This window comes from Anabrus simplex, chromosome 3, assembly GCF_040414725.1.
Source record: "Anabrus simplex isolate iqAnaSimp1 chromosome 3, ASM4041472v1, whole genome shotgun sequence".
In the NCBI taxonomy this organism is placed as follows: Eukaryota; Metazoa; Arthropoda; class Insecta; order Orthoptera; family Tettigoniidae; genus Anabrus; species Anabrus simplex.
In genome coordinates, this window is record NC_090267.1 from 356,965,179 (window position 1) to 356,981,636 (window position 16,458).

At 37.7% G+C, this 16,458-nt stretch overlaps 1 protein-coding gene across 1 annotated transcript in view; it reads left to right on the plus strand.

The window, feature by feature from the left end:
- Tmem131 (Transmembrane protein 131) overlaps positions 1–16,458 on the plus strand; it is a 504,583-nt gene that overhangs the window by 375,311 nt on the left and 112,814 nt on the right. Inside the window, exon 16 of the mRNA XM_067143255.2 lies at positions 3,788–4,169. Within this exon, the coding sequence (XP_066999356.2) occupies positions 3,788–4,169 (382 nt within the window). The remainder of the gene's footprint in view (positions 1–3,787; positions 4,170–16,458) is intronic.

A 16,458-nucleotide genomic window follows, 5' to 3' on the forward strand; every position in this document is an offset into this window, starting at 1 on the left:
GAAAGAGCTAGAGCTGTGGAACTAAGGACTGATGCATTGGCACTCCAGGTGGTCCCTGTTAACTTCTGTAATATGTTCTTCCAGGTTTTAATTTTAGCTGCTACATTCTTGAGATGCATTTTGTATGTCAGTGATCTGTCCAGGGTCACCCCTAGGTATTTAAGATTACTGCAGTATTGGAGAATCTCATCTCTAAACTGACTGTAGGATTGTAATTTGCATGTTTGTTCCACGGATGGAAAGTTGATACAACAGTCTTTTGAGGATTCGGTTGAAGAGAATTATGTTTGAAGTATTCATCCAATATCTTCACATCTGATGTTAATATTCCTTCAGCTTTGGGGAAACTTTGATCCTGAGCTATCAAGGCAATATCATCAGCATAAATTAATTTCTTGGACTTGGTATTTGGAAGATCGTATGTGTACAAATTTAAAAGGAGTGGAGCCAGCACAGATCCCTGTGGGAGCCTGTCATTTATTTTGTGCACCCTACTTGTACAGTTTTCTGAAAACACTTGGAAATACCTATTGTTCAGCATATTGCCTATTAGAGCGGTTAGTTTCCGACAAAGGATGATGCTAATGAATTTGAGCAGCATTTTATCATGCCAAACTGTATCATAAGCAGCAGTTAGATCTAAGAAGACACCCACGCTTATCAACTTCTTCTCAAAGCCATTTTCGACCGGGCAAGTTGGCCATGCGGTTAGGGCCGCGCAGCTGTGAGTTTGCATCCGGGAGATAGTGGGTTCAAACCCCACTGTCGGCAGCCCTGAAAATGGTTTTCCGTGGTTTCTCATTTTCACATCAGGCAAATGCTGCGGTTGTACCTTAATTAAGGCCATGGCCACTTCCTTCCCACTCCTAGGTCTTTCCTATCCTATCGTCACCATAAGACCTGTCTCTGTCGGTGCGACTTAAAGCCAATTGTAAAAAAAGAAAGAAAAAAAAAGCCATTTTCAATACGAGTTGCTACTGCTAACATCTGTTCCTCACATCCTCTTCCTGGTCTAAATCCAGCTTGTTCTATAGGGACAACCTTGTTGATGACTGAGGAGATTCTATTTTGAATCAGTGTTTACAGTAGCAACTTGAATGTAACACTAAGGAGTGCAATGGGGCAGCAGTTTTCAACTTTTGAAGGGTCTTTGTTTGGCTTTAGTATAGCAATGATATTGGTTTTCTTGAATAGTGGAGGCAGATAACCTTTTTCTACAATGTTGGAAAAGAAGGTGTTCAACCATCTGACAGTAGCTGGACCACAGTGTAACAGAAATTCAGGTTAAATGCCATCAACACCTGCTGCCTTTCCAGATTTCATGCACTTCATATCTTCTATAGTATCTTCTAGTTGAAATGGGGCAGAGAACTCAGATGATTGTGGAGCTGATCTTGTCCTTTTATTCAATTGATGTCTGACGACTTCTCTTATGTTTTTTCCTTTCTTGACTTGGAGGTAGGGATAATGTGTTTGGCCATATCATCTAAGTTTATGTTACATTTTTGTCTGATGGTATTTTTTGCTGTATCCAGTTTCTGGATTAAGGACCAGGCCTTTCTGCTAGAGTGATTATGGTCCAAGGATTCTATAGCTACTTGCCATTTATTTCGTCTGTTTTTATTTAGTGATTTTAGAAGGACAGAGGCAGTTGCAGGATCACCATTGTCTTCATATTCCTTGAGACGCTTTTTACTGTTTTCATTCCAGCCAGGGTTGTACTCTTTGTAGTAACCTCTTGGTATGCATCATTTTGCTGCACCTTTTAGTATACCAATAAATCTGCTGTAGTTGTTGAAAGTGGGTTTTATCCATCTTATATTGGAGTCAGTCTGCTTTGAAAATTCTGTCCAATTTGCTTTGTTGAAGTTCCATCATGGTCTTGGGTAGGAGAGGATAATGGGTGTCTATAATTTCTTGTGATATTCTTATGTGCAGATATTGTGATATTCGATTAGATTATCACAGGAAAGTGCTTTAGACAAACGTAATAAGTTGGAGTAACATTCTAAACACTGAGAAACTTGCGCCTTGAAGTTGGTGTTCCTAGAGTGGCCACACTGAAAAACACATTATCCACTGCTAGTCACGTGAAGGATTCAAAAGAAGAGGTTATTTCCGACACTACTACTGTGTTCGTGAAATCTAACATACCAGTAGAAGAACTGATTCATGAGCACTATCAAGAGGAAGAGGAGAGAGTCGGGAGTGCAAGGTACAGCAACATGCTGGAAGAAAATTTGAAGTCTGCTATTTGTAGTCATTGTTATGAACTTCTGTTCATAGTTGTCCTCCTTGATTAAAAATAGGCAACTATTCATTACTATTGCAGCAGTTACGCCTGACCTAAATTCTGAAATTTAAGACTCTGAATCTTTCCCAGGCCAGATTTTGTGCTGTAGTACTATGACGTGTTTGGGAAACTTATGGATGTATTGCAAATATCAAGATTTCACACCAGCAGTGATATGGAGGAGGAGTTGCATTTCTGACTTATACAATTTAAAACTTTCCTTGGAATACAGAAGCTTATTGAACAATGGGAATAGTGCATTTTGAAGGAATGTCGCTGCATCAATATATAGCATTTTGCGTATGGACATGTACTCTTTGTGTGATTTAGATCTCAGTAACACATTGAATAAGGTGTCCAAGCTCAGGCTGCATTATTTACTGCCATGTAGGTAGGAAGAGGTGCAAGAAGTGCATCGAGATCAGTGATTCACTGCCCGACACAGGAGCTCCCTGGATAAGGGTGACAGAGCCTGAGCGATTTTGGATTTCTTGGTAAATAAATCATCATACGCTAGAAATACTTGCATTTCTCTTCTGGTAAACATGATTTGCAGTGTTATAGTTCCTTATACTGCTGCTTGTTGGGCAAATGGAGTACAAATGCTTGTTTTGAAGAGTATCAAGCACAAGTTCTGCGTCCTTTATTTTTCTGCTCGTTCCTACAGTGGTATATTGGTGTCTTGATTCTCTGAGTGATAGTGCACTCGAAATTCTGTGAAACTGGGAGTCAGGATCCATATTGGACGATAGAGGCGGTGAAAAAGACTCAAAAACATCAATGAAAGAGACGTGATGATCTGTGTCAAAGCTACAATACATCTCGCCATTTACCCAAATGTTCAAACTTTATCACACACAGTGAAAATGTACTTTTCTATGGGACTGTTAAAAACAGATTACCATTACTGATCAAATTTTTTCTTCTAGATAGCCTATGAATACTAACATAAAAAGATGTGAATTTGAAAGAAATTTAATTACATATATGATTTGAAATAAATGAAAAAATAGACAGCTGAAAGATGTAATTGTCTCTTTGATGTATTTTTATGTCAGAAATAAAGGAGAACAAATTGTATACAAAGGTATATGTAGGGAATAATTCATTCAGCTCAAAGTTATAAAGCTTCAAAATAAGTTATAGCTAAAATGCTCAATACATAGCAATTAACATGTTATCATGGTTACAAGTATCCCAATGTTCAGTGTATTAAAATACAATATAATGTTATTAAATAATGTAGTCTAGGAATGAACTGGAAACGAATTATGTACTTCTTTTAATGTTGAAATGAAAGTTGTTACTAATTCATGAACTTCATTAACCAAATTATTTAGATTTTTAGTGCCTTTTTTTTTGTTCAACCTTGTTAAAATATTATCATTCAACATTTAATGAAGAAACAGTGTATCATCTTATTTCTTGTAAAATTTTTTTTTTTTTTCTCCCGGCACTTGATTAAATATTATACTATATCCTGTTCTGTCATAGCTGGTAATCAATGGCTTCAAAACCTTGGGCTCCCAACACACACCAAAGAATCGGACCTCTCCTTATTTAATGTTCGCTACAACCGCTATTCAAGTATGACAAGAGATGCAGCTGCACGACAGAACTTGACCCTTCGTATGGACACCACAGAAGTCCGGGACCATCAGTTTCAAGCTAGAGTCCATCTTACTTGGCCGAAACTTGCAACGAACCTACCATCTGGCAATCGAAGTGTTTTGGGGTTTCCTCTTACTCAAATTGGTAACACTACGTATCGAGACCTAGTCCTTCAGAACCCGTCATCAAAGGCTTTGGTTCTCCAGTTGGTGATGGACTGGACCTATCCACAAGCAGATCGCCTGCTTGAGAGTTTACCGGAGCGGTATGTTTTCATTTAGTATATTTGTAGGCTACTGTTTTGGCCTAACCACAACTTATTTGTACTATTTCATTTTTATTTTATTTTTTATGGATGTAACAAATACCAGAATTTGAGAAATAATGTTGCAGACTTATAAAGGATTATTTTATGGGGAACATATAAATACAATTTTGCTACTTCTTCAGTGAGAGCCATGATAGGTACATTTTGAAGATGTTTATAGTATGGAATTTTAAACTTTTAACTTAATCCCTCATTGTTTGAAGACATTGAAGATGGTATGCTATCTTTGGTTAGTAATTTAAAAAAATAGTAATAAAAAAATTATTCACATTTGCTGTATATTGCTACAGAACTTGGGTCTGCTGTTAACAACAGGACGTTGTGTTGTTCTTTTCTCTCCTCGACATTAACATTATCAGACATACGGATGGAAATCTAGAAAGATGTACCAAGACAAGGATATAATAGACACACATACAGAACAGCAAAACATAAGATTAAAATAAAAAACAATAAATGTTTTTCTAGGATGATATCCTACTGTTCTGTGTGTATTTTAATTCCATGCTTGCATCAGTAAGTTGTACCCCACTAGCAGTTTCTTCTGCAATCTATACAATATATTCATTAGTTGTGACTACACTGACCCTAGTAGATGTTCTCAGTGTTCTTTCCATTGCAAAGTTTTGGTCTGAAAGCAGTAAACTTGATGGGTTATATCATTTTGATTGTGTGGGATGAACTTTAAATATATTCATTCCCATTTTTCATTTTCTCTCTCTCTCTCTCTCTCTCTCTCTCTCTCTCTCATTATGATCTACTGCAGTCTGGTCTTTGTCATGTTATCTTTCTCATTCTTAACAGTTGTTTTGATCATGCACAACACTTGGTGTTGGTGATACTGAATAATTGGACTGCTGAAGATTGTAAATGAATGGGTGCTTGCAAAAACGGGCTAACCAACAAATTTGGAAAAAATTAGTTATTTGCTGCCATAAATTGCGGGAGGTTCAAAGTATCTTCTGTGAGTTGGGCTAACATGAGGCAATCCTGTGTGATGAGATACAACGCTTTGAATTTTATGCCATTTTATTTAGGTCAATTTTGTTATTGCAAAATCGGGCTAACAGACATTTACCGTGGAGGCCGTAAAGATGGCGTTGCTGTATATGTAGGTTAGCAAACCTTATCCCCATGTATACTAGAGGTTGTGGTTGTTTCTTGTGTTTTTGTGCCAGATGAATGGAAGTATTTAGTAAAAAGAGCTAGAGTAAGAAAGCCATTTCAAGTAGTAAAAATGACAAGTGATAAGTTTGTGAGCACTCAACCTTTACTAGAAAAATTAACCAAGAGAATAGTATCTGTAAATAAGCAAAGAGTACTAATTAGTAAAGTTTCAGGCATACTGTTTATGAAAGATGTACCATTTAAGTATTTTTAAAATATTTATATGGTATTGTTGAGGAATATGATTGTGTTGACCTTCACAAAAGGAACAGTAATGGTGGTCGGCCATCACTTGCTAGTGTTCAGCTGTCACCAAAGTACAGTGTTACAAGGCCAATAAAGCCAGCAAAGCTTAAGGACTTGCTTGAGCTACTTGAGTATGACCCTGCAATCTTTCACCAGTATTACAGAGAACTGGCAATGGCCAAGAGGTGACTGAGGAATCATTTTCCAATGCATTAGAATGTGACCCATATGACTGATGATTGTCCCATGAAGGAAAGTTATGTCATATTTCAAAATAAGTCTGAAGCATCTTTGTCTAAAAAAAAACCACGGCACTTATGGCCTTGGAAGGGCTCTGGCCTGCTCAGCGACCGCTACTCAGCCCGAAGGCCTGCAGATTACGACGGGTCATGTGGTCAGCACGACGCATCCTCTCGGCCGTTATTCTGGGTTTTTGAGACCGGGGCTGCCATATCACCATCAGATAGCTCCTCAATTCTAATCACTAGGCCGAGTGGACCTCGAATCAGCCCTCAGGTCGAGAGAAAAATCCCTGACCTGGCCGGAAATCGAACCCGGGGCCTCCGGGCGAGAGGCAGGCACGCTACCCCTACACCATGAGGGCCGGCATCTTTATGTCTAGTTTACTGTATAAAACACCTTTTTTGTATTGTATGATCATAAAGTTTGGTTACGAATCTAAGGTAAACGCAGAAGTCAATTTTCTTCCATTTTTTATATTCCATTTTTTCCAAGCACTTTTCATTTTTAATACAGTTCCAATATATGGTATTGATAATTTAAAGGTACTACATCAAGATAAAATAATGAAACAAATATTATTTTGATGGTATAATTTTTGTTTTTTGACATTTGCAAAAGTTGATTTATCTCTGTTCTGACAAAATGTTGGTTAGCCCGTTTTTGCGAGCACCCATTCAAATTGATTTGTTAAGTAATGTTTAAAAATTTATCGGAGCAGACTAGAAATGGAAAAGGAAATTTGACCAGAAACATGGATACATTCATTGGAGCAATTTTATTTTTTAATGCAGTGCACTGTATGCCCTTTTAAACGGCCTGCTCGGCACCGGACTCTTCATAGGATAACAGAATGGCCAGTTGAATCAGCAGCATTAAAATATTGCCTTCAGGAGATAGTGGGTTCGTTGATTTATAATTTATGTTTCTTCAATGTAGTATGGGTAATGACTTTATGTAGCTTGAAGGGGAAGATTTGTAATTTTGAATAGGTATTCCTTTTCATCAGTTGTCGGGATCTATTGTTTAATTTGGTTTGAAGTGAATGTCTGAAAAGAAAATAATTTGAAATAACGTATTGAGAAAAGAAGGGAAGCTAGTAGATCGAGATAAATATATATAGCTATACGAGACTCACTCTGTGTTCTTCGTAAGTTGCGTGCATCCAATACGGACACCAACACCAGATTGACTGTTAAGAGGGAGCAGGAATATAGTTTACGATGGCAGGGGTTGGAGGAGGGATGTTTGAGGAGGGGTGGGTAGGTAGGTTTGAACTGATTGGTGGACTTGACGTGTCTTTTTTTCCGTTTATACTTTGTGTATATAGGAATGATTATATCAAATAGAATATTAGATTTTTTAAATGTATTTCATTAATATTATGGTTAGAGTTAAAGTACTGTTCTAAATGAATGTAACAGTTCTCCAAAATGTTGAGCATGGTGCCCTTCTTACCCACTTTTAATATGCTTAGGTCTTGGTCAATTGATGTAAAATTATGTTTTAAGTCTTTCATCTGTTGAGCCATGGCAGAGAAACGATTGTATCTTGAAGCATTGGCATGTTCCATTTATCTTATTGAAAAATTACGTCCTGTTTGTCCTATATACAGTATGTACTATCACAGCTATTACACTGCAGTTTGTAGACACCTGATTGAGAAAACTTATTAGTTTGATTGATAGTACGTGTATTAAAGAAATTGGAAAAATTGTTATTATTTCATAATCTATAAGTTTCATTCCGTATTGATATTGCACACAAATGCAATGAGAAGAAGGCTTCCACCTAATCAATACTTATTATTACCAAATTAAAATTAGGACCGGTTTTGACCTTTCTAGGTCATCATCAGCTGGTCACACAATCACATATAATATATCATGCAATACAAACATTACCAAATCCAACAAGGAATGTCATATAGTGACAACATGTCAAATGCTTCATGAATGGGGACAATCGTCGGATTAAAACTTAGTATACATTGTCTTAACATAAGTGACATCATGCTCATGAGCAATTTAACTTTTATAGATATGTTTTTATGTATGTCACTTATGTTAAAAATTGTATACTAAGTTTTAATGTGATGATTGTCCCCATTCGTGAACCATTTGACATGTTGTCGTTTAAAGTAGAAATTTGTTATCTTTTAGTTGTGTTGATGATTTTATTGATAAATTGTGCATTATAGCCATTTGATTTAGCTGTTGCTTGTATAACATTTAGTTCATTTTGAAGGTCTCTTTTGGATAAGAGGATGGTAAATGCTCTATTTACCATACTATATCGGTAGTATGCTGCTTTTTATGGGATTGGGATGGAGATAATCGTTTTGGATTGTTCTAACTGTCTGAGGTTTTCTAAAGATAGTGATTGAGATACCCAGTAATTTGCTATACCTACTCATTTATGTCATTCAGTGACAAAATTAGCTTTACTTCCTCTATCCAGTGAAACGCAACAGGTATGAAGTCTGCCGCAATCATCCCTAACTAGAACCATAGCTGTAGACAAGAGTACTTGTGACCTTAACCTTCCCTCAATGGTGTGGTATGACGATGTGACAATTTCATTATCAGACCTGCCCCATGTTTTTCTTTTTCGGTTCATTGTTAGGCCTATTGTAAGTCTCCCTATGTAGCAGTGAATGATATTTCCGACCACATTTCTTACAAAATTTTGATGAACAATTAAGAGCTAGGTGTGGACTCTCTAAACAGTTGTAACAATGTGTGTTTGTTGTTACCAACTGTTTCCGCTCTTTTACGTTTAGCCTTGTGAACTGTGGACATTTAAATAGTAAATGGTTTTCCTTACAGCATGCACAGGTGATCTTGTGGGTTATGACATACGAGTGATTTTTAGTCTTGGTGACCTTATGTTGACTATCCCTGCTCTCTGTAGGGTATGACTGCTTACTACTTGTTTGACTGACAGATTTTATATTTTCCATTGCCTGACGTCTGTGTTCCCCAAATTGCAGTACGTAGTTCATCTAATGTTGGAAGCTCTTGGCTATTGAGTTTTAACTCCCATTCCTTTCTAGTATTCGAATCAAGACCTTGTAGATACACATGCATCAATAATATCTCATGCAATGGGTTGAAATAATTAATGCCTTTAATGCATTCAAATTACTGGTTAAATGATTTAGAATATCTCAAAGTTCTGCTGTACATTCCCGTTATACAGGCTTTAATGACATTAATTCCCGATTATATGTAGACACAATAAGGTGCTTATTCTCATATCTGTCTACTATCAATTTCCATGCTACAAGACAGTTGCTTTCTGTGATGGGAATAATTTTAATTGATTGGCTGCTGCTTTACAAGAAGATACTAAACACTGAAATTTCTGTATGGTTGATACATCTTGGTTTTCACGCACCAACACGCTGAAAGAGCCCGAAAAAGATAACAATTTCTCGTATTTACCATTAAAACTAGACAAGGTAATTGGTGGAAGTTTTACTTCCCTAGGCCTTGCTAGATTACACGAACCATGTGCACTACCAATTTGTGAATCACCTGGCTGAAATCCCCGATTATGTTCTGCTAGTAATTTCATCATTTTGTCCTTTAACCTATAATAACTTGCTTCAAATTATTCTCTGTCTTCATCATGACTAGAATCCTCAGGTTCCTCTACTTCTAAATTCAATTGCATTTTTCATAATTACTTCTAATCTCTATCAGGTCATCACATTGCAGTTGAATTTCATTTAAACTTTGAGTTTTCTTATCGAACTTGCTAACAAACTTCTCCATTCTTGTCAGCTGACCATTTACTACTGCTCTTTCCTTATTAATCTTAGCCTTTATGTGGGATCCATGGTTTTAGGATGGCCTGAATAAATATTGAAGTGATATCCTGCCCTGAGTGGTGGTGGTTGATGATGATGATGATGATGATGATGATGATGAAGCCACTTGTCATCGTAAAAAAGCCTGTGTTGTCGTGAAGAAGCTGCTAAATGGCATTGTTAGTCCCTTAGGCCCGTGGGACCAAAATGTTGGGCTTAATAATTGCACGTTTGTAACACAATGCTATATTTACAGATTTATACGTTATTTCACACTGCATGACTTATTAACTACAGTAATAATAATAATAATAATAATAATAATAATAATAATAATAATAATAATAATAATAATAATCGTATGTCCTCAGCTACCGTGTGCAGACATTTCGATTTGACGCCATCTGGCTGTCTGCTCGTCAATTTCGACGTTCCGTTTTACTCAAGGCCCACTAGATGGCAGACAGAGTAAACCGGATCTCTCTTGGCGACTATGGCTGAGATTTAATGAATTTTGTCGGGTAAATACCAAATGTATCACCAGAGATCTTTTACATGCCGACATCGTACGACATGGAGTGTCGAATGGACTTTTTTCCGCCCTTCAAAAATCCGACTACCTCTGCCGGGTTTGAACCCGCTATCTTGGGATCCGGAGACCGACACTCTACCACGGATCCACAGAGGCAGCTATTAACTACAGTATTCCTTTGCCATGAAACTACCATTATTGAAAAATGTACTGTATTCCATGGCCATCCTGTGCCAACTAACTCACCAATATCCCAGTACAACAGTTCAAAATAAACATAACGTAAAACTAAAGCAAACATAACTTAAACATACAATAACCCAAACATGACTCAGACAACATTCTTGTCCATTACCCTCTTTGTATATGGTATGTGAGAATTGTACCACCGGGCGAGTTGGCCGTGCGCGTAGAGGCGCGCGGCTGTGAGCTTGCATCCGGGAGATAGTAGGTTCCAATCCCACTATCGGCAGCCCTGAAAATGGTTTTCCGTGGTTTCCCATTTTCACACCAGGCAAATGCTGGGGCTGTACCTTAATTAAGGCCACGGCTGCTTCCTTCCAACTCCTAGGCCTTTCCTATCCCATCGTCGCCATAAGACCCATCTGTGTCGGTGCGACGTAAAGCCCCTAGCAAAAAAAAAAATTGTACCATATGCGGCAAAACAAACAACACTTAAATTTTATCTATATAAGTCGAGGAAATGGATGGGAAACGACGACTTACCATGTAAGGCAGCTTGGATAGACTACACATATCAGAAAAATATGGGTTCAATATGTTTGATTGCAGTCTTGGTTAGTGGAGGCTAGAATAATAATGGTCATGGTAATAATGGCTACGCGAGGTGGGGGTAGTTGGAGTACAGACAGGCAAGAGAATGGGGAAAATGAGCAGTTACAAGTTACATAATGTTAAGGCCGGGTGCTTCTCTTGACCTGAGCACCAGTTGATGAAATGTTATATAATTGTGTTTGTACTGTATGTGTTCAAAATGTGTACTGTCACATCCTACATATTCATAATATTCCTGAAAATTAATGAACATATTGTTGAACGAAGGTAGCTGGAAGGACACAAGAAAATGGCCTTATGTTCTCACATAATTTGGGAATATTTGTAGGTGGGTCATCTGTCTTGAAAATATGTCTCATATGTAGGCATCTGTGGCCATGAGATCCAGGGAGCAGGAAGGATATGGGAATGGAGTTCCATGAGAAATTAAGTGATCCCCAAAGTGTTTTTGCAGAAGGATGACTCCCCCTTGGTGTAGGCTGTAGCTCCATCTTGCTGCATCCATTGTCATTGGAGGGGTAAGTTTCTGGAACGACAGAAATGGTGCTGCAGCTTCCTCAATGAAATAAGGGCCCAATATTCTGTGACCAGACACGGCGCACCAAATCGTATGCCACACACATGTTGTAGTTTCCTTGTAACAACATCAGGCTGTTCAGACCCTAAAAAGTGAGTTATTTGTTGGCTGAAAACCATATTTTGCAGAAGAAATCTGGATCCTCATACGTCATGGACAACACTCAGCTGCAATATTGTAATTGAGCTCACTTACCCACACCTTTATGTTGGACGCTGAGCAACTTGAATGCTGTATGCAAATCCACCCAGCTCTTTAAACAGCCGCCGAACATATTTATCAATCAAACCGAGTTCCAGCAATGTTCGTCATCGACTATGCTTTGGGGACTGTAACGCTTGTTGGAGAAGTTGTCCATGATTCTTGTTTGTGGTGACTGTTCTTGAGCACCCTGTTGTCCGATTTTGTTGACATAAGACTATTTGTATTGAAAAGGTGGACCCTTTTAAATTTCCTATCTTCCATTCTCAGTTCAATACGGACAAAAATGAAATTCTTAGATTTAAATAAGACTGATCTCGTATGACAGATAGATCAACGATACGTAATATTGTTCTGTTACTTGGTGCCTCATTATTAAATTGCTCCTTGTACTGTTCTTTAACGTGAAGCAAACTCGTCCCATTCTGATGCTCCACTCCATGTGACCGAGAATAATGTTCCATGATAAACACATTCTCTTTTGTTGTGAGAACCATAATTGTAGAAATCAACACAACACTGAATTCACAAAATCTCAGAAATTATTATTGTTAACTTTATTGGCCACATTGGACCACTCGAGTCATTCCACGTTCACTTTTCTTTGAATTAGTTGTACTGTGTGGTACTTGTGATCTTCCCAGTAGTTTTTCATTTGTTCTGGTCATAATTTTCTCAATTAGTCTGAAATTGCTGTAGCTACGTGTCATTTCTGCTGAAAATTTGTGAGTCTTAAGAAGGGTGTTAATACTAATTTTGGGTTCTCTTCATCTGCTACCTCGAGTGCTGAATTTTGCCGAATTTTGTGGATCCATTGTTCTCCTGTCTTCTTTCCAAGATTTCTTATCATTAGTTGTCATAAAATCTGGTTTCCTGGCAGTCGCAAGATGTGAAAGAAATACGAGATTCTTTTCTTCTTCATTTTGCTTGTGATTGGGTCAATCTCTTGATAAACAGTTTCAATAGGAAGAATTCTCCAGACTCCTTCAATCTTGTAATTTTTATTTATGCAAGTTCTAATGATTCTTGTTCCAGTTTTGAGAAGCTGTTCAGGAACAGGGTTTTACAAGCGCAAGTGGCTTCCGAGAGAGTTACAGTTTTATAGTGGTGGATCTTAGGTCTATTGACAGGCATTTCTTATTATGTTTTACCAAGTTAGAAACTGAGCTTTGCTCATTTTGTTAGTTCTATTTATGCATGTTTATTTCTTGTTTAAGTTGTGTGTGTGATGATTTCTCCAAGATATTTAAATTGTAGAACTATATTCATTTTTTGATCATTTATGAAGACTTTATTTACGCTGTAGGCTTTCATGCACATGATCTCAGTTTTCTCAAAGGATATTTGTAATCCTGTTTTTAGGGCAATTTTTTGGAGACTGGTGATCTGGGCAAAAACCCCTTCCTAGTCAAGGGCTAAGAGAGCTAAATCATCTGCAAATCCCAAGCAGTTCATTCTTATGGAGGCTTTTGCTCCATTTTTGATTTTAGGTGGGTTTTCTTTTTGCCAAAATTTCATGATGTAATCGAAAGCCATATTGAAAAGCAGTGGATGATGATGATGATGATGATGATGATGATGATGATGATGATGATTTCCATGCAGATGTTGTCTAGCTGCATTTCACCTTTTCTGAAGACAGGGTGTTTTCAGATTTTTAATTTGTGGGGTTCCCTTTTAAACCATGTTGATTTTCTGAGAAGGTTGTGATTTCTGCAAATTTCAGTCAATCTTTGACCGTTTTTGTTTGGTTATTTATGTACTGGCCATTTTCCAATGATATTGATTAATGTTTGATCCAGGAAATCCCTGAATTTTCCTCTTTCTTCTTTGTCCTTTAGACTGGTATTTTTTTTGATTGGTGGGAGTGTGTGCATTAGTAATTGTGTAGGTCCTATTTGCAGATTTCAGAGTTAGGGTTGCAAGTTTGGGGGATAGAGATTTAAATTCTATAATTGATGATTTTGAGATTCATTATAAATCCATTACCAAATTATGAGAAATTTTAAATGAAATTGTTATATGCAGTAAATAAACACTTCATTGCTAGGGAATCATGGCCAGCAGATGAGCAATAATTTCAGTGTCGTTTGTTTTGCTGCATATCGTATTCTTACAATGGAGTAAATTGTTTTAACACGTTCACTGCATATTAGCAGAGCGTGACATATCCGCCAACCTGAGCAAAATATTGGTGTGGGACTCTTTAAAAGTTGTAATTATCGAAGTTTAGTACGGTGGTAGGATGAGTTCTATCAAACTCGAGGACTTATCCCACTCACGCGCCTGGTGCGTGACCTGCACAGTGGTTGAAATCGAGAAGTAATACTGGTCACCAGACGGATCACGTGCCACGCGCGTTGGTAGATTACTGTGTATTATTTAACGCGGATAACAAACAAATGCATAAAGTATGTTACGGACATAAATATATTCATATTTACACTTTTCTGTTACAGAATTTGACAAACAAAACTGAAATACTTTGCCTAATTGGGTGGGTCTCATGATGTTGAAGGAACCACATTGTCGACCATCTGAAAAAAAATATAAATAAAATGATAACATAAGTATCACTGCACGTTCTTTCAAGTTACTTATAAATGTGATGCAGGAATAAATGACAATTAGAAGTTCAGTTCTTTTACTGAACATTTATTTCAAAGCGGAATTCTTGAAGAATTAATAAACAGAAAATGCAGTGTCTTACCTCGCATTGAAGTGGTCTTGCTGCTCAAAGATCCCATGAATGATGATGTATGATGACAACTCTGGAGAGGAAATACGCAGGAAACAGAATACGCATGCAGGCTACAGATGTATCTGCTAGTAGACTGGACTTACACAATGTGCGGGATGACAATCAGAGCCTTTCTTACCATGCGGGAAACCTGTCTTTCACATTTCCTAGCAACCTTCCCATGAAGAGCTAGGCGTGTGCTTTGCACGTGCTTATAAACTAGCGTCACGCGCCCAGTGCGTGATCTGCACTGAACATGTTAAAATAGGTATTAGACTATTCCCTAAAGATACCTGATGATTTAATGTTAGAAATCTGTTCAAAAATGATCACATACTACTTTAATACCTAATATATGAAACAATGCGTAATTTGCCATTTATTTTTGTAGATGTGGCCCTTCACAAATAATGTGATGCTCTGCCTCTCGTTCAAAGTTAACTTCCTAGTTTATTGTTTATTGAAAATTGTTTTTTGCTAGTTGCTTTACGTTGCACCGACACAGATAGGTCTTATGGCGACGATTTTTTAAAATTGAATTTTACACTCTCCCATTAAGGTAAAAATAAGAGCACTTCATTAACATTTTACTCGAGTGGTTGAAGAGTGAATAGAAAATTATTTCTGGGTAGTTTTCCTTGTAAATTCAGGATCTTTGTTTCGGGTAAATGGCATTTCTAAGTTTATTATCTTAAATGTGGTGTGTACTTAAGGTTTTCACTGTGCATTTCATTATTATCCAGAAATCATATCATTAGAGGCAGATCTCTGGTTTTATAATAATAATTTAATGTGGCTATTTCTAGCCGAGTGCAGCCCTTGTAAGGCAGACCCTCCGATGAGGGTGGGCGGCATCTGCCATTTGTAGGTAACTGCGTGTTATTGTGGAGGAGGATAGTGTTATGTGTAGTGTGTGAGTTGCAGGGATGTTGGGGACAGCACAAACACCCAGCCCCTCGGGCCATTGGAATTAACCAATGAAGCTTAAAATCCCCGACCCGGCCGGGAATCAAACCCGGGACCCTCTGAACTGAATGCCAGTACGCTGACCATTCAGCCAACGAGTCGGACATCTCTGGTTTTGAAACCTTTATATTAAATACAAGTCACTCTAGCATGGTATATTTTGTAGTTTTATATTTTAGTGTTGCCTCGCTTTTTAACAGAGTGATGTTTATTTATTGATAACTATTCATTGAAGTAGACTGTGGTAATGGGTAGCTAATACCACAATATTATACTTTACCCTGTGAAGAAACACATCAGAAATCTAATGTATAAGGAAAAATCGTAGCAGCAATCTAATCAGATATATGTGACAAATTAATCAATTAATTAATGTTATTGTTTTTACGTCCTACTAACTACTTTTTGACAGTTTTTGGAGACACTGAGGTGCCAGAATGTTGTCTCGCAGGAGTTCTTTTACATGCCGGTAAATTTACCAGCACAAGCCTGATGTATCTTAACACCTTCAGATACCACCGGACTGAGCTAGGATCGAACCTGTCATGTTGGGGTCTGAAGGCCAGTGCCTCAACCGTCTGAGCCGCTCAGCCTGGCCGTGACAATATAGTCATGTACAGAAAGACAGGAACATGAAGGAACATACTGGGACAAACACAATGACAGGCCAGTATGTAAAGAAAGAGGGAGCAACAGAAAAAGTAGACAAGGGCTAATGTGGAAACACAAAAGGACAAGGACAGTTTCTACACTTTCATACACAACCATCTTCACATAATAGATCGCCTCTCTTCTCATCAGTCCCGATTTTTCTACAGTCTTAGCCTCAACTTTTTAACCATTGATGAGTTCATGTCTGCTTCCCAACTTCATTAGGATGAGCGGCATCGACATTCATTTAGGGTTCATTGTGGCAGATCTTCGGTCTTGATGCAGGAGTGTAGGATA